Genomic DNA, 23,004 nt, shown 5'->3' with positions numbered 1-23,004 from the left:
GTATGTTTATAGGGTTCTACTAAAACAAAACAGAAATGCAGTTACATGTAACAAAATGTGATGATTTGATAAAACTGAATAGCGAGTGTGTAGATGTTTCCTGTTTTCTCCTTCTGTCTCTTTGTTTGGAATATTTCATGTTAAAATGGTATAATGTAATTGTGAGGCAGGTTTCAGATAGAGATTGCTGATGCAAAAATCTTTTTATAGCCAGCTTCTCTTTACTTTCGTGATAAAAGATAGGAATAGTGATATTTTTAGCAGTAATGTAATCCAGTTAACACTGGAATAATACAGGGAGATGGATTGTGCTATTCAGGGCATTTTCGAGGCAAGTAATGGTAAAGGAATTCTAACATCTCCTTGGATACAAGGAGATACAACCAGTCCATCCTAAGGGAAATCAGCCCTGAATTGCAAGGACTGATGTGAAGCTGAAGCTCCAATACTCTGGCCACCTGATGGGAAGAACTGACTCACTGGAAAAGACCCTGATTCTGGGAAAGATTGAAGGCAGGAGGAGAAGGGGAGGACAGAGCATGAGATGGTTGGATGGCATCACTGACTCGATGGACATGAGTTTGAGCAAGCTCCGGGAGATGGTGAAGGACAGAGAGGCCTGGTGTGCTACATGCAGTGCGTGGGGTCGCAAAGAGTCAGACACAGCTGAGCGACTGAATAGCAACAGTTCTAACATTTTAGGGAGATAGTAGTCTGTCTCAAATTGCTTTACAAAAAAATTCAGGATCATCTCAATTTTTCTGTTGTCAACCTATGAAGAAAATTGATTTTAAGCCCTCCTTATTTATATCTTGCTACACATTTCTATCATCACATGATCCCCTGCTTGTGAGATTTGTTGTTGTTGTTAGTTGCTAAGTTGTGTCTAACTCTTTTCTGACCCCATGGGCCCCCACCAGGCTCCTCTGTCCATGCAATTCTCCAGGCAAGAATACTGGAGTGGGTTGCCATTTCCTTCTCCAGGGGATCTTCTCAATCCAACCCAGGGATTGGACCCACGTCTCCTGTACTTAGCAGGTGAATTCGGATTCTTGACCGCTGAGCCACCAAGGAAACCCCTTGTGCAGTTTAGAAGCTGCCCTGCAGTTACACGGATAACCGAGTGGTTCTGAACTGGCGGATAGCTTCCTTTCTCTCACAGCTAGCATTTGTGTTTCTCCTATTTCTTTGTTATTTTTCATTCCTTTTGCCCCCCTCCCCTTGCTTACTCTCCTGGCCCCTCCACCTGGGTAATTCTCACTTACCTCTGATTTCACCTTGGGTGTCCTCCAGCCAGGAACTGTCCTGGAGTCTGTGCTGAACTCTGGGGAGCCGCCTCTTCTGTGCTCCTCTGAAGTCCCTCGGGTGGGTTTCACTTTGCTGGATTTTCACCATGCTGCTGGCGTCCCACTACTGGGTACATGAGACACAGTCCCAGTCTTTGAGTAGCTGAGAGTGAAGTCCTCTCCCGGGGAGGCCCGAGTGTCAAGGGAACGTGTAGGAAAGGCGGGTCCTCCGGGATCCGGCCAGGAGAGCTCCCAGTGGGGGACATCTGAGCTGCCTTAGTCACTGAGAGAGAACATGGAGCTGGACCATGTGAAAGATTGAAAAGAAGAAAAATATGGCCACTTGGAGATGGCCGCATAGAACCAGAAATATTACATTTAAGTTCTCTTTCCTCCACTTGCTCTGAAATCTTGAACTGGTCATTTAGTGCTTTAGGTCTTAGTATTTTTAAAGCCCAAGATAATAAATAGTACTGTTTCCCATGAGAATAAAGTGAGATAACATATGTGAACAGGGCCCTTTAAGAAGATATTAAATGCGTGTGTAAATATGAAAAAAACGAATAAGGAAGGGCAGGAAAATGAAGGCAATTAAATGGGGCCATACAATCAAAGAACAGTAGTTTCGTTGGCTTCGGAGAAGGCAATGGCACCCCACTCCAGTACTTTTGCCTGGAAAATCCCGTGGATGGAGGAGCCTGGTGGGCTGCAGTCCATGGGGTCGATAGAGTCAGACACGACTGAGTGACTTCACTTTCACTTTTCACTTTCATGCATTGGAGAAGGAAGTGGCAACCCACTCCAGTGTTCTTGCCTGGAGAATCCCAGGGACGGGGGAGCCTGGTGGGCTGCCGTCTATGGGGTCGCACAGAGTCGGCCACGACTGAAGCGACTTAGCAGCAGCAGCAGTTTCGTTGGCTTGTCTTTGTTTTGTCTAGTAAGATGAGATGTAAACTTATGCCAGACAACAGCACAGCAGTTCAGACTGGCATTGATGGTGTCCTAAAACTCTTTCTGGGCTCCAGCAGGTAATTAAACAGGCATGCACGCTGCTCGACCTTGTATATGTTATAAAGATGTTCACAGGGGCCCTGAGGACATGCATTCCTCTGAACGTAGTCTTGAACTTTCCTTTTTCTCATTATTCTTTACATTTATATGTGAATAGCTTTCAAAACTGAGCATTGAGGTCAAAGTGTCCAGGTAGCTGTTTTCCTTATAGAAAACCATTCCCGCAGTGTATGAGTTTTCTCATACACCTCTTATGCCCATGGCCAAGAATTAAGAATCTCAAGTTTTGAAACAGCAATGAAGTTGTGGCATCTCTATTTCAGGCAAACATTTGCTTTATTTTTAAAATGCTACCGGCTTAGACGTTTAGGTTTTAGATTTCAGTACGGATCGGAGTTACTATTTCATAAATCTTCGCACTTACTTTTTTGTTTTGAGACCAGAGTCAGCAGAATAATAGAGTGGCAATAAAGTATCCACCTGCTCAGAGAGTACTTCTTGTCCCGGGCACTGAAGTTGGTCTGTGAAAAAGCCTTTTATTTTTTCTTTCCTTGCAGCCTTTTATTTTTTCTTTCCTTCCAGCCATGAGATCATCCTTAACCCCATTCACACAGATGCTGAACACCCCAAAAATCCTCCCGCACGCCTCATCTGCCCAGCCTCGCCCAGCCCAGTGCACCTTTGCGGGGTATCGCTGAACGGGTGTTGGGGCGTTTTTATCATCCGCTGAGATGCTTCTCGGCGGGGGGGGGAGGTGCCCCCGCCAGGCTCACGCTGTGAACTTGAAGGGTGAGGGGCTGTGTTACAGGGGGCAGGCTGTGTGCCCTCACAGCGCTCAGGGGGGTGAGTGTTCGCAGCTCCCTGGAACCTGGCTGAAGGGACGCCACGCTCTGACTTCACACGTTTCAGGGGGTCATTTAGTTGTTTTATTTGGGGTAGGGGTGCTAGTTGCTGAGAAACGTCTCAGTAAACCTTCTGGGTACAAGCCGCCTGGACGTCTTTTAGAGCTGCAGTCCCCAGCGTTTTTGGTACTGGGGATGGGTTTTGTGGAAGACAGTTTTTCCACGGACTGGGCAGGGGGCGGGGGGTGGTTTGGGGATGATTCAAGCGCATCACATCTATTGTGCTCTTTATTTCTAATCTACTGCCGCCACTCATCTGACGGGCGGTACCGATCCTCACTTGGAGGTTGGGGCCCCTGGTTTAGAGTAATAATGGCCGTAGTAGTGATGATTACAGGAAGAGAGAGTAGTTAACAGTGTCAGATGCTGCATTACGCTCTCACAAGGACTTTCTTTGTTCTGACCTGCATCTGTGACGTAGGTGTGACTGTAATCTACAGTTTTAAGATTTGGGAACCTGGACACGGAGCAATGGAGTACCAAGTAACCACACAGCTCGGGAGTAACCTGAGGCCTGGTTTGAGCCTCTCAGATGGTCAAGAATATGCTTGCAATGCAGGAGGTCCAAATTGGGAGGACCCCTGGAGAAAGGAATAGCTACCCCCTCCAGTATTCTTGCTTGGGAAATCCCATGGACAGAGCAGCCTGGTGGGCTACAGTCCACGGGGTCGCAAAGAGTCGGACACGACTGAGTGATTGACACTTTCACTTTGAGTCCCCTAATTTTGACTTCCGAGCCTGTGTTAGATGTTAGCTCTTTTGAAAGGAAAGACGTCATTTCAATATTATTTCTGACACTGGTGTTTCCAAAAGCCATGATGTAAAAAAAAAAAATGGGGCCTCCTCCTGGGTGTTGCCCCTGACTTTGTAGCTCTGACTCCCCTGTAGCTGCTCTGGATAAAGTCCTGCCCATGACGGCAAATTCAGGTACATTTCAGGTACCAAAGATCACTTGTAAACTTCAAATTCAGTCCTTCTTTAATCAGCTAATGAACAGGAACTGCCTGGACAGGCCTCAGAATTATTCAGCAACTCTTTTTTTCATTTGTTTTTATGGTCCACGTTTTTTACTGTTTTAAATTATTAGTGTTGTATTCCTTTGTTCTTGAAAAGCAAAATTAAAAATTACAACACGCTGTTTCCTTTGGCAATTTGTTGTTATTACAGCTGCTTTAGTTTCAGGGTTGTTTTTTTTCCCCCACTTGCCAAAGCAGTTGATTATTTTCTGCTAACATTTCAATTGCACCAGCATCCTAAGGCTGTTATAAGAGAGGTTATCCGTTTAGAATTGGAAAGAGAGAAAATAACCTGCAGACAGCTTTTATGCTCATGGAATTCCTGACATTTTTTTAACTTTGCTGAATTGTTTCCCTCCGTCTTGTGCCGTCTGTAGCAGATGGTTTCTTTAAGAGCAGCTCAGGTTGGGTGGAGGACTCCTCACATTGTGGTCTCACTTTCTGTCCTTCCGGGCTTCCAGCCCGTCTCCCTGCTGAAGGCTGACATTTCCTTGTAGGAAGCACGGGCCTCCCGGCACAGTTTAGACGAATGCATCTGAAGAAGAGATGGACTGTCCCCTGCTGCTGGCTAGATGCGTCGCTGTGGGCGAGTCACGTCTGTTTCAGAACCGAGCAGGCTCGGCGTTGTCCGTGAGACGCGCTCCCCACTGCCCATCCCGGGACCTAGCTGTGGGTGAGCCGTGTCTGTCTCAGAGCAGCCGCAGCAGTGGCTCCTCACCTGTGGGCACGCCCTTCCCAGTGCTGTCCGCATCCAAAGGCTAGCTGTGGCGGGAACCTGAAGGCCCGGCCTTTTGGGCCCCAGCCCGGCGCTCCCTTCCGCTTCACTGCCCTGCTCCCCAGTTCTCAGGGGCTGCACGCCGGCCCCAGGGCCCCAAGCTCTCCGGACCTTCAGTCCAGGAGAGGTTTGGGGGCCTGTCGGATGCACTCACAGCCCTGATGGGGACGCGGCAGGTCTCGCACCCGGGGCTCGGCTCTCTCCAGGCCTGTAGCTCCTCAGAGCCGCAGCCCCACGTGTGCTGGTGACGGCTTCGGTCCCCCTTCTCTCGCCAGCAGGGAGCCCCTGCTGTCCCAGCACCTGACCGCAGGCCTCTGGCCTCGCTCGTATCCCAAGCCAGCAGCGCGTGTTCTGCAGGTGGCGAGCTCCTGGTGGTTCTCCCGATTGTGGATCCCAAGCCCAGCAACGCGGGGCTTTGCCCTCTCTGCCCCTTTGCTTTTCCGGCCTGTGTCTGGCCGGGGAAGTATTTCTCTCGTCTTTGATCACAGCCTGGCCTGTGCGGTTTTCTCTGTTCTATCACGCCTGTCGTGGTGCGTGGGGAGCAGGAGGCTGACGGTGCGCTCTTGGCTGGTGGCGCTTGGCCTGGAAGCCAAGCGGGGTCCGTCTCCATGGTCTGCCCAGGGGAGGGCAGTGGAGGGCCATGCCGCCCGCCGTCTGGTGCAGATCGCATCTCGGTGTTTTCTAACTGTAAATGTCGAGGAAAGGTGTGAGCCGGCACGGTCCTGCATCTGTGAGACGGGAGCAGGGGTGATGATCGTGCCGTGTTCACGGCCGCCTGTCCTCAGCGTAAAGGCTGGATTGAAGGAGGCCCATGAACCATTTCGTGTAGCGGCGCTGTAGTAAATAAACGATGGACATCAGTGACCTTAGTGTGCACTTTAGGAATGTTTCTTTTTCTTCATATTTTTATGAAAACCTGAGAGAGAGTTTAGACCGTGGTCTGATTTGCAATGCGTGCCTGTCGAAAATCACCCATTGAGTGTTTAAGTTTTTACACACTTAATAAATTGTCACCAAAGCACTGCGAGATGAATGTTGTTCTTATTTTGACCAAGACCGAGGCAGGGAGAACTGAAGGAACGTGCCTGAGGCCCTTCGGCTTGAGGTGGTGGAGCTGGATTCGGTCACGCGTCTGTGGTCGCTCTCTCTGCGCACGGGGGACCCACCCACGTCTCTGGGGCCAGACACGGATTGGGGGTGGGCCTCTGTGTCACTGCGTGAGAGCGGCGTGGTGTGGGATGACGTGGTGTTTCTGTGTAGAGAAGGAGGGGAACGAGAGGTGCACGCGTGTGTTTGCTCACGTCTGTTAATAAAAAGGAAACCCTGAAAGTTTACCCAGTGGGATTCAGGGGGCAGAGGAGCCAGGAACCAGTATGCTGGTGAGACTTGTAAACAATGCTTATTTTTATTTCCGTTTGATTGATGTAACTGACATAGAACACTGTGTTGGTATATGATGGAATGACTGGATATATGATGGAATGATTGGATATAGGTGTATATTGCAAAAGGATCTCCACGGTAAGTTTACTTAACTCCAGTCACCTCGCAAACTTAGAATTTTTTTCACTCATGGCCTGTTTATACAGGAAAATGTATTCTTTTTACAGTGTTTCAATTTTGAACCCTGTGAATATATTACTTACTCAAAAAAATTTTTTTTAAAAAGCTATTAGAGCAGAGCAATATTGAGAAGTGTGAAAAAAGGCCTGTCCACTCTTGGTACAGATGCAGCTTAGAGGGCTGCGGGTCTGATTTAGACATCGTTTGCTTTTATAGAAGCTAGCAGAAAGACCTGCTTTCCCGTGCATGTGTGCTAAGTTGCTTCAGTCGTTTGCGACCCTGTGGTCTGTAGGCCTCCAGGCCCCTCTGTCCATGGGACTCTCCAGGCCAGAACACCGGAGCGGGTTGCCATTTCCTCCTCCAGGGGATCTTCCCAACCCAGGGATCAAACTTGCATCTCATGCATGCCTTGTGTCTCCTGCACTGGCAGGCGAGTTCTTTACTGCTAGCCCACTGGGAAGCCCCCTTTCCTCGACCTAAACTCTCTCCTCTGCCAGGTGGCCACAGGGTTGACGGGTGATTGATTGAGTTTCAGAGGGTCCTGGAACTACACAAAATGTTTGTCATATTGGATAAGACGTGCTCAGTTTTCCACAAGTTTTAAGATTTATTGCCTCCCCCTAAAGTGTTGCAAATTAATTTATTTGCTATTTATTTTACTGAGAAAATAGTCTTCTGGTGTCATCAGCCAATCCGCCATTAGCAGATTTGATCACGGGAAAGGCAAGACTACCTGTAACGCTCCGTGCCTGTTTTTCCCCGGTGTCTTTGCAGGACTGGACGTCAGATGGGTGGACTGCTACTTCCCTTTCACTCATCCCTCCTTCGAGATGGAGATCAACTTCCACGGGGAATGGCTGGAGGTTCTGGGCTGCGGGGTGATGGAGCAGCAGCTGGTAAACTCAGGTACGGGAGGACCCTGCGTGTGGGCACAGCTCTCCTGAGACGCCCTCTTCCCAGGGAGCCCCACGTGCGTGCTGTCTGCATCCACGTCTGCACGCTCCTGCAGGGCTTGCCGCCCGGCCTCTGTGCTTGCATCGCTGTCCGGATTTATCGCGCTGCCCCCGGGAGAGCACCATCCCTCTCGCCTGGTTTTGCGGAGGCTTCCTGCTCTTGGAGCTCTTCCTTGTCAGCGCCGAGTGTGGGTTTGCGCTTACGATGTCATGTTTGTTGATCGGCTGCTTTGGGATCGCCCACAAGCCTTTGAGGCATGTCCCACGAGAGCTGTCTGTCTTCCAGACTATTTAGGAACAACGCCAGCCTGAGGTCCCTTTTTTGGTTCCCACTGTGTTTGGAACTGTGCCCCGGTCCAGCAGGTGTTTCGTAAGCGCTGAGAGCGCAGTGTAAGACACATAGGCCCGTCTCGTTTGCTGGTTTGTCCTCGACCCTCCCTGTTGGCTGGACCACCCGATGCGGAGGGAGTGGAAAATGGGGGCTCTGATGAAATTCTCCCTGGACTTTAGCTCTTCTCTGTAGGACCATTGTTTCATGAAAATGATTATTTCTAGGAATCCTCCAGGGATCCATGGTTAGGACTTGATCTCACTGCCAAGAGCCTCAGGTCAGGGAACTAGGATCCTACAAAGCCACAAGGTCCAACCCCCACCCCCACCATCCCCCACAAAAAAAAAATTATTTCTACACTTAATTTCAGAGCTGTGAATTGTTTTTTTAAGTCACTGTCAGAATTTAAGTTTAAAAATGTTTTATCACATTGGGAATCCTCCAAGGGAAGTTGGCTAGGATTGGGCACCGGGGTAGGAGGGTCCCTGCATGGGCAGGAGGAGGAGGAAGGGGGCTGATGCTGACAGCCTCCACCGCCCCCCAACCCCCCTCCCCACGTAGAAGGACATGCCCTCTGTGGCCGGGGGGTGAGGCGGCTCGGACTCAGGCTGGTCACGGGCTTCCTGCCACAGCAGACCGGAGGGGAGCGGGCCCTCTTGGGGACTCAGAGCTGAGGATGGACCCTGTGTTAAGGCCCAGGGGTGAGAGAATGAGGCTGGAGGGAGACAGGAGACGGGGAGTCGGCGCTGCCTGGCCTGGGCCGTGGGGCCCGCCCTGGGCTCAGACCCAGCCAGCTGTGGGGTTCCTCTCCACTCGGCCAGGCAAGGCTCACGGGAGAGCCCAGCCCCGGGCCACACCCTTCTTGGATGGTTCTCCAACGTTGGGTCTTTCCTGGAGACGAGGGAACAGAGAGGTGCCCTCGGAGGGCCTGTGAGTGAATGTGGGAGGCGGGGCCGAGTGTCTGAAGCTCAGGAGTGCTGTCCGCCGAGGCTGTGTCTTCCTCAGCGCCTGTCTAACCCCGCCAGTCTCCGGTTTTCACAGTTAAAACGAGCACAGAGACACCTTCCTCCTAAGTTTCCTTCTGACGGTTTGTGGAGGCGAGCTGAGCACAGGCTCTAGCACGTAGCCAGTAAAAGTGCATCTCTGATATCATTAAACAGGTGTTTTGTTTGTTTGTTTGTTTTCCCAAATGGTAAGAGCCACTTATTAACAGAGAGCCCCCTTAGTTAGAAATGGTTAAACAAAGGCTGTCCAGCATGTCAGAGAGACAGTTTCTGGTCAGGCAGAGCTAGATTTCCTCTGTGATCTTCGCATCCGTGATACTAGATGGAGTGAATAACTTTAGAGGGAGAAAGAAGATTGAAAGTGGTAAGAAACACGAGAAGGAAAGATGCGCGTCTTAACAGAAAGCACAGAACACTGGGAGCAGATCTGTGAGCTGTGATCTCTTCTCGAGTCGGAACTAACGTCAAAAAAAAGGTGCCTGTGTCTGTTTTGCTTTGTTTTTTAGACAGAAGATTTCCTGGATCCTAGGCTTCCTCCCAGGGGCACCTGGTGTCAGGGGCCAGCACTCAGAACGCAAAGCAGGGAGGGTTAGTTACGGATCGGTCGTCACTTCCTGAATCAGTTGTCACTTCCTCCTGCATTGCCAGTGTCCTTGATAGGTTTTTATGAGGTTTATTCGCACAGTAATTGGCTGAATATCGTCTCTGAAACAGGTTTCCAAGTCATTATTGTACATTAATGACACTGCTGTTCTACAATTAGATCAGCCCTATCAGTTAATTCTTGGAGGAAATGGCAAAGTAGAAAAAGAAAATAAAAAAAGACACCTGAGATGGAAATGTGTCTGATAGAGTCACAGGGTGGTGGGGGGTGCTTTCGGTTGTTGGGAAATGTACACATAAAATTTAAATACCTTGCGAGAGAGAGAGAGACGAAAGAAAAGGAAGAAGAGATGCTTGTATAAAAGAAATTTTGTGTGGGCTTTTCTGCTTGAACTTGAAGTTATTATGACAGTTCTGCTCCGTGCTGTCAGACGGGCTTGTGTTTTGACGTCTGTAGTCGTAATCCTTACGCTGTGCGCCAGGCGGTCACTAACCGCGGACGGCATGTGCAGGTACTGCCGGCTTTGTCTTCTGAGTGCCTGTGGCGCGGCCCGGGCTGGCGGGCTCTGGTCACACTGCCTCCGCTCACTTGGCCATTCTTGCTGTCTTTTCTCTGGCATTTCCCACCGCCCCGCCCCGCCCCTCCAGCTTTTAAAAATAGAAGTTCCAAGCAATGCTAAAATCAGCCGTTACAGGCTCCATCTTTACAACTGGTTCTTCCAGTTGTTCTTCAGTCACTAAACCTTGTCTGACTCTTTGCAACCCCATGGACTGCAGCACGCCAGGCTTCCCTGTCCTTCAGTGTCTCCCGGAGCTTGCTCAAACTCATGTGCATCGAGTCGGTGATGCCATCCAACCATCTCATCCTCTGTTGTCCCCTTCTCCTCCTGCCTTCAATCTTTCCTAGCATCAGGGTCTTTTCCAGTGAGTTAGCTCTTCGCATCAAGTGGCCAAAGTATTGGAGCTTCAGCTTCAGCATCAGACCTTCCAATGAATATTCAGGGTTGATTTCCTTTAGGATGGACTGGTTTGATCTCCTTGCAGTCCAAGGGACTCTCAAGAGTCTTCTCCAACGCCACAGTTCAAAAGCATCAATTCTTCGGCGCTCAGCTTTCTTTATAGTCCAACTCTCACATCCATACATGACCACTGGAAAAACCATAGCTTTGACTATACAGACCTTTGTTGACAAAGTGATGCCTCTGCTTTTTAATATGCTGTCTCGGTTGGTCATGGCTTTCCTTGAGGTGCTGCTTAATGCTGAAATACATGGTGACCAAAGAGGTTGAGGGCGCAGTGACACCAGCAGGGGCCAGCAGCTCCCGAGATGCCCTGGAGGCTCGCTTCGGTGTGACCTGCCAGCAAAGCTCAGGGTGGATACTGTCACTCTCCCTCTTCTGGAGCCTCCGAAAGGTGATCAGCATTGAATGGCTGGCAGCACCCGTTGCCCAGATCTTGCTGACAATAGTCAGTTACTATATCTGCTGCCTGAGTAGTAAATTACACGATTTTGAAGTGGCTAGAAGTCCTTTCAAATAAATAATTCCGCTGAACATAGAATGAAGAGCTGGCACCAACCGAAGCAACAGCAAACAAAGCTCTGTTTGTCCTGTGGTTATTTATTACCCTTGCAGAGGGGCCCTGCGCCCGTGTGGGTTATCTCTGTGACCAAGTGCATTTAATTAAATGCATAGATTAGACTGCTAATTTGAACAGGCAGTGAAAACACTTTGTGACACATTTAAGTTGACTGTGGCGTATGTGTGTTTTTGCGCACAAAGTAAGATTAGGCTCTTCCGGATTGCTGAGAGAATTTTCTCTCTTCTCCCTTAAGTGACGGCGCCTTCACCGTTGCTTCCCGACCGCTGAGATCTGGTAATTGTGATGTGGGCGGCGACTGCTGTCCTGATGAGTTCGTTGTTTTTCCCTTGAGGAGATGCTTGGAAGGCAGCAGTGAGTCATGCGTCCAAATATTACACACGTACCTCCCTGTGGGCTGACTCAGGCCGCCGTCTTTCCAGGTACTACAGGGACCGGGAGCACGAAACATCACTGGGCGACTGTGGCTGTCATCGTGCCTGGGAGGAATTCACCGTTTATTGAGAGATTTAGAAGACTGTACTCAGGCCAGGGAGGAGAAGAGGCTCCGTCCCGGGAAGTAACTTTTTAAAAAAAACGGAACCACTTTCCTTACCTCTTCATTAAAATTTAAAACTTGACTTTTGGGGAAAAAAACCTTATAAATATGCACATAAACGTTTTCTAGTTTTAAAGTCATTCTTTTGTCCCTTTATTTGTCAGATATTTCTTGAATTTCTTCTAAGGCTGTAGAAGAGCAAAAAAGCCTTGTCCTGGCTGTTGAAAACAGCACAGCACAGCCAGACACAGACGTAAATGGTCAGAGCGCCACGTGGCGTGTGTCTGTAACAGAGGTGCCGTGGTGGTGGTGCCACCACCTCGGTGGTGCCAAGCCCTCGTGCTGGTTACACGCAGGGTGGAAGGTAACCTCCGGTCACTTTGGGCTGCTCTGCAGCGTGGCGGGAGCATCCCAGCATAAGTAAGCTTCCTGTTCGCAAGGGGTCATGTCCTTGGTCTTTGCCTGGACGCGCAGTTGACACGCCTGATGCTTTTCTCCCTGTCTAGCTGTGACCCTGTTTTCAGTGTGTCCCTCTCTCTGGTAGACAGTCCCTAAGCTCTGCACACGGTTGTGTCGTGCAGTGTTACCGATCTAAGGTGGTGAGCTCCCAGGTGGCACAGACCAAGACCACGCATCCCTGTGTCAGACGTGAGCAGACGTGCCGCTCCTGTAATTGGCACCTTGTCTGCGCGAGGCTCTGTGACAGACAAGCAGGAAGACACGGAAAATGGTGAGAGGTGACGTCTCCCGGTGAAACTCAGCCTGAGGTCGGGAAGCTGAGACTGTGTCATCAGAGCATGAACTTAGGTGCCGTTTGTGGGGGTGCTGGGGTGTGTGAGGAGGGAGCCCTGTCCATCGGGTAGGCCAGTGGGGGTCTAACGTACAGCACTGCTCACTGAGGGGTCTCTGCCCCGCTGTCCAGGGTCAGCTGACCGTAGACGTTTGCGTGTATCTCTGGACTGTCAGCTCTGTTCCGTTGGCCTGTGTTCCCATCCTCACGTCCTTACTGTTACTGTTTATTTATTTTTGCCTGTACTGGGTCTTCGTTGCTGTGGGCAGGCTTTCTCTAGCTGGAGAGCAGGGCTACTCTCTAGGTACGGCGTGCAGGCTTCTCTTGCTGCTGGCAGAGGCTGCAGAGCACGCACTCAGGAGTCGCTCACGGACTTAGTTGCCCTGCAGCACATGGGATCTTCCTGGACCAGGGATCAAACCCATGTCTCCTGCATCGGCAGGCGGATTCTCAGCCACTGGACCACCGGGGAAGTCCGAGATCCACACTGTTTTGATCCCTTTAGCTTTGTAGTAACTTTTGAAATCGGGACGTGTGAGTCTGACTCTGTTCTTCCTCTCTTCGTTCTTTACTCTTAGCCATGACGTGCTCAAGTCTCCCTAATTAAAAATAATTTTTTCCTTAAAGTTACCCTTTACTGAAAGACTTCATTTGGATACTTTGTCTGCCCCTCTCTTGTCTCTGTCTCTCTGTCTTCTAGTCCTTTACTGTATCAGCCAGTCCAGGGTCCGTCACTCAGCTGAAGAGTTGGGACACCATGCAGGTTGAGGCCCCCATGTGTCCCCTCCCTGTTAGCACTTCCCCCGCCCCATGAGCATTCACTGTTCTGGATTTTGTGTTGTTACCTTGATTTTCTCTGCATTTCGTAAACAAGTGAACTTTCCCCAGCTTTTGTGCTTTAACGAGTGGACTCATGCTACCCATCCTTCCCTGCGGTTCTTCACGGGGACTGTAGCCCTCCACGCAGTGCTGTGAGGCTCCACTCTGCGGTCCTCCGTGGAGTTTCAGTTCATCCATTTTTCACAGCTCAGATTCTAGTGGCTGAGCGTGCCGTAGTTCATCATCCGTTCTTTAATGGACATTTGACTGTTTGCGATTCTTTTGTTGTTTCAGATGCCACTTGTGCACACTTTTGTATTTCTTGCTTGTATAGGACTAAGAGTTTCTTAGAGTTATGTGTTCTTTAGCTGTGGAATTGCTGAGTCAGCACTTCTGCACAGTTCGCATGCGCTCCAAGTCACTTCAGCAGGGCCCTGCTCCTTGCAGCCCCCTGGACTGAGGCCGCCAGGCTCCTCTGTCCATGGGCTTCTCCAGACAATAGTCCTGGAGTGGGTTGCTGTGTCCTTCTCCAGGGGACCTTCCGGGCCCAGGAGTTGAACCTGCATCTCCCTGCAGCCCCGATGTCACGGGCTCTCTCTTTCCCGCTGAGCCAGCGGGGGCCCTCAGCATCTCAGCTTCGCTGGCATCACCAGGCTGCTTCCTGAGGAGCCGGGCCAGTTTCCACAGAAGCTCCTGTCGCTCCACACCCTCTCCAGCATGCGGCTTGGTTCAGTGTATTTGGCCAGTCTGGTGAGTCCAGAACAGTCTCTCACTGTGGTCTTTTTTACATGCAACTGCCATTGAGGTTGATCACATTTTAATATATTTATTTGACACATACAGTTTTTCTTTTGCTCATTTTGAGTGGGGCTCATTTTTTTCATCGTTTTTAATTGATTGGTAGGAATTCATTTATTTTGAAAGCTAATTATTTGTCACTTTTATACATTACAATTATATTCTCTGGGTTGTGGCTTTTCTTTCTTTCTTTAAGTTGCTCTTTCAGAAATGGAATATCTGTAGTTTTTACTTGAGTTGCTTTAGGTTTCTTTCTATAATGTCATTCTCCCAAAAAGTCGCTTCGTCGGGGAATGTGAGTGGGTGTAAGTTGACAAGTTCTGTAAAGATAACCCTTCTGCTTGTCATGCTTGATGCTAGTGGTTTAAGTCTCTGATATTATTGCTGGATCATTCATATTTCTTATGTGGGGGTTCTGAATGCTGAGTGACATTCACGCATCCTCCTTCTCTCTCCTAATGTTGTCAGGCTTGGTTCCGCCCTCTGTGACTGTTCTGGTGTTTGGAAGGCAGATTCTGGGACGCCCTTGTTTGACTGGGAGACACAGCTTGGAGCTTGCTTGAGCATCCAGTTATACCCTTTCACAGAATTCGATTTGTTTCCTTGTATATTTTGCAGCTCTCCCCGATCCCGCTTAGAATCCCTTGCAACATTTCTGCTGTTGTGACAAAAGCAAATATTTTGGTAGTTGACTCAAGCTGCAGTTTGTATGTATGTTTCTGATGTTTTTGCAGCTGCAGTGTATGTTACATACCATCTGTGGCATCATTTCTACCCGTAGGAGACTTCTGGAAGGCAGAGCCTCTGCCCTGTGTCTTATTTTCGTCATCTAAGATCTTGGATATTTAGCAGCTATAAAGCAGTTGTCCTACCTCCATCAGTGCGGACTTAATTTTCCTTTTTCAACCATTTTGAGGCCCTGCCATGCGCTGTGCTGGAAATCTTGGGCCAGTCCTGAGGGTCTCAGTTTCTTCATCTATAAAATAAGGGTCTCGGATGATATAACCTCCAGATTTCCTTTTAGCTCTTGGATCCCATTATTTGGTCTCCTAAACAAACCAGTTGGTTTCCCTAGTGGCTCAGTTGGTAAGGAATCTGCCTGTAATGCAGAAGACCCAGATTTGATCCCTGGGATGGGAAGATCCCCTGGAGAAGGGAGGATCCCCACTCTAGTACTCTTGCCTGGAGAATCTCATGGACAGAGGAGCCGGGCAGGCTGCTACAGTCGATGGGATTGCAAAGTCAGACACGACTGTGCAACTAACTAATAACTTTGAACTTGAAACAAGCCAGAGTGTGTAGTATTAATACAACCCACAGGGCAATGTGTTTTGTTTTAAAACACCACGTGGAAAACTGCACCGAAGGACTGATGCTTTCAAACTGTGGTGCTGGAGAAGACTCTTGAGAGTCCCTTGGACAGCAAGGAGATCAAACCAGTCAATTTAAAGGAAATCAACACTGAATATTCACTGGAAGGACTGATGCTGAACTTGAAGCTTCAGTATTTTGGCTACCTGATGCTAAGACTTTTCCGACTCATTGGAAAAGACCCCGATGCTGGGAAAGATTGAAGGCAAAAGGAGAGGGAGGCGACAGGATGAGATGGTTAGATGGCATCACCCACTCAATGAGCATGAGTTTGCGCAGACTCTGGGAGAGACTGAAGGATAGGGAAGCCTGGTGCACTGCAGCCCGTGGGATTGCAGAGTCAGACAGGACTTAGCGACTAAACAACACCAATTGAAAGTTGCATAGCTCTGGCTTTTGGTATCTCTGGTTGGTTAATCAGGTCTCTTCCCCAGACCCTTTAAAGAAACTCTCTAAGACTGTCAAAAATTTTTTTAAAAGTTGCTCATCTAATTGAATTTTATTTAAACTATTTATGAGCCGTGTGCTGCCTAGAGTCACTGCAGCTTTGCAGGCAGGCAGTGATGTGCTGCTGCTCGACGGCACAGTTGTATTTTCTCCCCTGCAAAGAGGCAGTTTGGAAGTTTAGGAATTATTTATGGCACCGTGGGGATAAACACAATCTGCTACGTTGTTTTTTTAAGCTTCGTTTCTGCATTTTAGGCTGGAAGCAGTGTCTTTGTGCAGCGGCCATATTGTCATGCCCGTGGATAAAAGGAAGTGACATCGTTAGGCAAAAATTTAGGCCAGATTCTCAAATTGTGTTTTTAATGGACGTAATTCAGGAGTTGGCCAAGTGTAGCATCTCTCAGACCATATAACTTAGAATGCTCATATTTATTAGGGGTTTCATAGGAAAAAGGAGGAAAAGGACATGGCAACCCACTCCAGTCCTCTAACCTGGGAAATTCCACGGACGGAGGAGCCTGGCCTGCTACAGTCCATGGATTTGCAAAGAGTTGGACACGACTGAGCGCCTGAACAACAAAACACAGGAAAAAGAAGACTTGATACTCAGCGAAGTGTGGGACAGAGTGAGTTGGAAAAGCCGTGTGTCTGTCTAGTGGACAGTGTCTCTGAGCTGGGCGAGTGAGCAGAGCCCAGGCCTATGGGACTCAGAGTCCTGCCGGGAGAAGGTCCCTTCTGTAGGCTGCGTCCCCAGGACACCTGGAGCGACGCTTGTCCATCGGCTGCTGGGTTGCCCGTGAACTAGGAGGCCTGCAGCGGTGTGGTTTGGGCAGTGATGACAAAGCACAGTCAGATGACTCTTCTTCAGTTTTACCTTGAGGACTGCCTTCAGTGTGAAGGGAAGCAGCCAGTATCAGCATTCATAATTTAGCACATTCATTTGGTATTTTAAGCTATTTGTCTGCAGAGTCCTAGAAATGGAGGGTTTGTGGGTTTTGAAGGCATCAGGAGGCGAAAGCTCTCACCCATTATTGGATGATTCCAGGTATTAGATCGCCTGTACCTTCTCCGTCTGCTCCTTTAATACACGTTTGTCAAGTATCGGCCTGGCAGGTGCCACGCAAGGGGCCACGGACACAGAGGGGTTTCTGCCTCCGAGGGGCGCCCAGTCCGGTGGCGGGGACGGCAGGTTGTGAGCTGTGTCCCTGGGGCTGCGGTGACAGTCGGAGGAGGGGGAGGCTCCTCGAGAGACAGGCAAGGCTTTCCCAGGGCCGTGATGCTGGCCCTGAGCTGTGAAGTGGAGCAGGCTCCATGATGGCACAGTGAGGAGGGGATCCTTCCGGGGAAAGAGCCGGGCCTGGGCTGGATGCACGGCGGGGCGGCCGCACTGCAGGTTCTGATACAGATCAGTGCGGAGCGCTGGGAGAGCCTGGGCCGGGCACCACTTCGAGGCTGGGTCTGCCCTGGAAGGGCATGGAGGGCAAGACAAGGACCTTCCATCTCACCTTGGTGGGAGCACGCGGTTGAGATTGAAGCATTGTTGAGATTGAGTCCAAGAAATGCAGCTTCAACAGCAGGAGACCGGGCGCACGGTCTAGACGGAATGTGGCGGCGCCATGGGGGAGGGAGGGGCCCCAGGGTCCCCTCCAGGTCCGTGCGCCCAGGGCCCGACCTCGGTGTGGTGAAGAGGGCACCCTGTGGGGGGCATCAGGTCCTGCATACAGCTTTCCCGGGCTTCGTCGACACGCAGAACACGGGTGTGCTCACCAGCGTGCGCCCTCCACAGGACCGCAGGGGGTTCCAGTGCCCACTCTCTCCCCCGCCTGCCCTGCTTTGGTACCTTCAGTTACCTTAGTAACCAGCATAGCTCCTTCCTTCATCTTGGAGGTTTGAAGAGGAGGCAGATCTCCTCGGAGGTTAAAGAGCTGACCTCTTACTCCTGTTTTAGAGAGAGCTCTTCTGGATGCTGTGGGCCGCCAGCCCTATGGAACCTGGGTTCCCGCCAAGCGGACGCGCACGTGCTGGGGGCTCCGGATGGTGGCTCAGGCTCCCCTTGGCAGGCCTCCCGGGTCCTCCCTGCACCCAGGCCTGTCTGTTTCCCGACGAGGAGAGGCATGACCGCATGCAGGAGGGGGTCTGCGGGGTCATGGGATACAGAGACCTGCGCCTCCGAGGCCAGAGTGGAAAGGGTCCTTGGGCTCGTCCTTCCTCCAGGTCTGTGGCCCTATCGCTGGTTTGTGCCATCAGGACCTGTCCTCCTTGGCCATGGCTGGTGATTTCCGTGCCAGCCATGGAGGGGCCTGGGCGCAGGAGCTTCTCGTTGGTTGCACGTCCCTCCTGCGTCCTGTCTTGGTGGTGCTGGAAGAGTGACGTGGGGAGGACCCGGAGGGGCAGAAAAGACTCCCTCCTTCTGGTGCCTCCTGGCTGCAGCCTACTCTTCCCTCAACCACTACGGGGAGGGTGTACGTGTCCCTGCAGAAAATACTGGGAGCTTCAGACCAGAAAGAGGAACTTTCACTGACAAATCCGTTCATCTGTTACTGCCCCTGAATCCCAGTGCCTGATTTAGAAGATGAGAATAAGACATGCACCTCACTGATCTGGGATGGAACAGATGAGCCCATGGGTGTAACGTGCTCAGCCCAGTGTCTTGGGCTCAGTTGCTCGCTCACGTCCGACTCTTTGTGACCCATGGACTATAGTCCCCCAGGCTCCTCTGTCCATGGGATTCTCCAGGCAATGCTGGAGTAAGTAGTCATTCCCTCCTCCAGGGGACCTTCCTGACCCGGGGATTGAACCCGTGTCTCCTGTGTCTCTTGCACTGGCAGGCAGATTCTTTACCCACTGAGCTACCTCGGAAGTTCCAGCCGCGTGTCTCGTGTTCGGTAAATGATTAAAAAGTGTTAGATCCTTTCTCCTCTAACCTTACGCCTTCCGTCTTTCGGAGAGTAGTTAAGTTGGAAACGATTCCAGGCGTCATTCACTCCATGCGTCTCCTGAAGTTGCCCGTCCGCGTCTGCAGCCGCTTGTGTAAGGGCGGTTTCTTTCTGGGGTGGGTGCAGAGGAAGACACGAGATGCTCCCAGGCCTCTGTGACTTGGAAAGGTTAGGGACCACCGGTGTCATCCAGTCCCCTGCCCTTGCACAGGAGGGCTCAGGCTCGTGTGATGAGGCGGTTTGAGGGGTGTGCGGTAGAGAAGCAGATGCAAGTCTGCCTGAGGGCCCAGACCCACTCATGACTAATAACGCTGTCGCCTTGAGGACCTTAAAATTTGTTAGGTGAAGGCGCTTGTTCCCCAGGAGGACAAAGCATTCGTCGCTAGTTTTTTGAGGAAAGGGCACAGGGAGCATCAGTTGGGAAGCTAGAGGCTTGGCAAGTGCAGATGGATGAGACAGTGCCCCAGGCTTTGAAGAGCCAGTGGGCAAACGAGGGGTCCAGTCCCAAGCAGACCCCGAACCAGGTGGGTCATCAGGGCGGGGTCACGGGGTTGGCAGCCAGGGCTGTTGGGGGTCCTGTACCCCACAGAGCTGCTGTCTAACCTTGATGTTGAAGGCTGCCCAGGACTCTGCCAGGACAGAGACGTGTCAGGCCTTCTCGCAGAGGGCGGCAGGTCACAGGGCTTCTGAAGGGGATTATCTCTGAGGACAGCCCTGCGATGTGATTGCGGGGGAGGTGTGGGTGGTGGGTCCAGAGGGCTGGGGGCGATGGCCTTGGCTTACAGGTTAGGGAGGGTGGGCTTCAGGCGGGGGTCACTACGGCCAGGGCACGTCCTTGGGGGCCGAGGGGAAGACGAGCAGGGGACGACCGTCCATCTGTGCTGTGAACTTGTTTCTAGGTCGCTTCCTCGCTGTGCGTGCCTGTGTCTGCATGTGTTCTCCCTTCCGCTGACTTCACTTTTTTTTTCTTTTTCTTTTGGATCCTTCTAGTTTCTTTTTGGGTTTTTTTTTGGCCACACCTTGAGACTTGTGGGCTCTTAGTTCCCTGACCAGTAATTGAACCCAGGCCCAGGTCAGTGGAAGCACCGAGTCTCCACACTGGACCAGCAGGGGATTCCCAGGTCCTTCCAGTGTTTAATGCAGAGGCAAACGTATGTTCTTTTTCTTTCCTTCTTAATATAAAGGTGGCGTGCTGGACTATATTTCTTTACATCTGTTTTTTCCCCACGTCAGTAAGCTTCTGGAGGTCTCCATGTTGGAGGGTCTGTCTCCATCACGTGTGTGAGCCGTTCTGTATGTAACCGGTGCTCGGCTGACAGGCGCTCTGTGTGGTTTCTGAGCTTGTCCACAGCGGTGTCTCAATGAATCGCTGTGGACGTGTCACGATCCGTGCACCAGTCTCTGCGGGATTCGTCTCTAGAAGCGGGCCTGGGGCTCCCCTGGCGGTCCAGTGGTTTCCAGGGCAGACATGGGCTTGTTCGAGCAGTCAGTCCACGGGTCTTCTTGGGCTGCCTCTTCCACTGTTTCTGCGCTTTTCTGAAAAGCTCCCAGGGATTCTCCTTGAAGGTGGTCGAGACACTGCCCTCACTTTGTCTGCCTCAGCTCCCCTTCAGGAAGGCCTTGGGACGAGTTTTGCTCCCCGACAGTCACGTCATATTTTCGATGTGATTGGAGGTGCTGTCAGAACTTTCTGGGTCACTGCCGTTCCTAGGTCTGCATTCAGAGTTTACTTTCATTCTGAGCTTCTTGTCTATTTCCTAGAAAAGTTACTTTCGGATTAATTTACATATAAAAGTCCTATATTTTCATCTCGTGTTTATCCTGCCACTTCAGGTATAGTGAAATAAATGAAAACGTCTTCAGATGTTGACTTCTAAGGCTTTATTACCAGAGGCAGCTTCATTATGTTTGTGGAAATCCGGTGTGCTTTGAAGGAATTAATCTAGCCTTACTCGCAATCTGTATGTGTTTACACAGAATGAACAAACATTACATTGCGTCTCATGAAAATTCAATTATTCCCGTCTCCGCGACACACGCTCTGCCTCGTATTTAATTCTCAAGGAAGTCAGTGTGATGATTCTTGAACTGTCATGAGAACTGGGGCCCTCGAGCTCCCCATTTTCTTTTCTATTCTGTGGAGAAACGCCCAGTGGGCCCTCGTCACCCTGCGGCCCTGACCCTGTGTTTGGACCACATCTGTCTCCAGGTTATCAGGCTCCTGTGAGTTTAGCATTCCTGCTCGATTGTTCTTAGAATTGAGAGAAGCCCAGTGAAGGCTCACGCAGCCCATGATTAACGCAGTGGGATCCACTGTATCTGGGATCTATTCGGAGGCTCACGAGGTCCATGGTTAATGCAGTGGGATCCACTGCATCTGGGGTCTATCATGATTAACGCAGTGGGATCCACCGCATCTGGGGTCTGTTCGGAGCCCATGTGATAGTTACTCAGTTTGCCGGTTTCTCCCTGAGACCCTGACCTCCTGGAGGGTGGGAGCCATTGTGAGTTCGTCCTGGTCAGCGGCTGCAGTGTCACAGGTATTGAGCAGATGCTCTGCAGGTTTCCAGCAGGCGCAGGTGTCTGTGATGGAACCAGGACGGTTCAGCTCAGGTCGAGGGCCCAGGTGCTCGGTGTCCCTGAGGCGCAGGCACAGGGGGTGGTGCAGGATTGGAAACGGAATGATTGGGAGGGCAGACAGGGCGGGGGTGGACAGGGACGCTGGGGATTCCCAAACAGGTCACACGGAGAACTTGGTGGCCCCTCAGGTCCTTTCTGACCAGCCTTGGCTGCCCCTCCGGCCCCCACTCACCCTGCTCTCCCCTGCAGATGCCCCTGCAGGGAGCCAGAGTTGCCATGCACACTCTGTCCAGGGCTCCTGGCGCTCGCGTGGCCTCTGGCAGAGGCTGGGCCCCGCTGCGCCTCCAGACTCTGCCTGAGCTGTTGTTTCCTTACCTCTCGGTCGCCCTGCTTCACACACGCCTCACCTCAGTAGGTGCTCAGTAGACGTTTGGGCTCCCCTGGAGGCTCAGATGGTAGAGAATCCACCTGCAATGCTGAAAACCTGGGTTCGATCCCTGGGTCTGGAAGATCCCCTGGAGGAGGAAATGGCAACGCACTCCAGTGTTCTTGCCTGGAGAATCCCACGGACAGGGGAGCCTGCAGGGCTACAGTCCAGGGGGGTCACAAAGAGTCAGACACGACTGAGTGACTCACACTTCAGTAGATATTGAACGCGTGGATGGAGGAACACATTTTGGTGCAGATTCCCCACGTCCAGACTGAAAGATGGATTGGATGGAGCAGGGATGGGAGGCAGTGAGTTGGCTGAGAGTGTCTTCCAGTTGCCTCGGAGAGAAATGTGAGAGTATGAGTTACATCCAAGGCAGCAGAAATCCAGGGAGGAAATGGATTCTGGAGGCAGGAGGAAGGAGAGCTGGCGGCCCCGAGACTCACGAAGGAGATGGTGTCACGCAGAGCAGAGGTGCCAGGGGAAGCAGCAGAGGAGGGCCAGCGCCAGACACGCCCCGCATCACGCCGCCCCCAGCTGCTCTTCTGGGCGGTGGGGAGGCCCTTCTGTGTAGGTTCGGTTGAAAATCACCTTATCTAAGGGTCCGCTGCCTTGGTTTGAGAAACCATGACCGAAGGTTCTACAGCAGAGTAAATCGGGGGATGCCGAAGCAGCCTTTGCCTAATTATTTGATTATTTAGATTTATTCTTAACAGTTCTACAAAGGCTATGAGATAATAGTGACTTTCATAGAAAGAGAGTCAGCTGGTTAAAAATCCGAGGGAGAAAAGGGCAAAAGAAAACAAGAACAGGAAAATGAGGCCGCTGGGCTAGGGCTGGGTCCGGGAAACACACGCTTGTCTCCATTGCTGTAAGGAGACATAAATCTGCTCTTGCTGCCTAGTGGGGAAAGGCAGGTGGGAAACACAGTTAGTTAACACAGTCTATAGGATAATATCTGCAAGACAAAAGCTGGCCCCCCCCTTTTTTTTTGAAGGGAAAGCACAATATTCTGGGCACAGAGAGCTGTGAGAAAATACCCCCCTCCTGTGAGGCATGACGTCTTTAACACAGTTGAATTTCATGTTTTTTTTTCCATCCTTTGGTCTTTTTTCCTGCTGGTGTGATACGATTTGCTAAGATCTCTCTAACCCAAATCCACAGATTACTTCCAAATCCCCTTTTCTGTCTTTCACCAGTTGGCCACTTGACAAGTCCACGCTGGCAAGCCCCCTCTGTGCAGAGCATGTCA

The 23,004-nt window shown here is 51.0% G+C and overlaps 1 protein-coding gene across 7 annotated transcripts in view; it reads left to right on the top strand.

Annotated features, from left to right (window-relative positions):
- The window catches only part of FARS2 (phenylalanyl-tRNA synthetase 2, mitochondrial), a 307,704-nt gene that overhangs the window by 81,173 nt on the left and 203,527 nt on the right, over positions 1 to 23,004 (top strand). For 6 of the 7 annotated variants that reach the window (XM_027525048.1, XM_027525046.1, XM_027525047.1 and 3 more), the window contains one exon: positions 7,328 to 7,459. The exons of the other annotated variant lie outside the window; for it this stretch is intronic. In XM_027525048.1, coding sequence (XP_027380849.1) covers positions 7,328 to 7,459 — 132 coding nt within the window. The remainder of the gene's footprint in view (positions 1 to 7,327; positions 7,460 to 23,004) is intronic. 7 annotated transcript variants of the gene reach the window in all.

This window comes from Bos indicus x Bos taurus, chromosome 23 (genome assembly GCF_003369695.1).
Source record: "Bos indicus x Bos taurus breed Angus x Brahman F1 hybrid chromosome 23, Bos_hybrid_MaternalHap_v2.0, whole genome shotgun sequence".
Lineage (NCBI taxonomy): Eukaryota > Metazoa > Chordata > Mammalia > Artiodactyla > Bovidae > Bos > Bos indicus x Bos taurus.
This window is presented reverse-complemented; position numbering and strand designations above follow the sequence as displayed.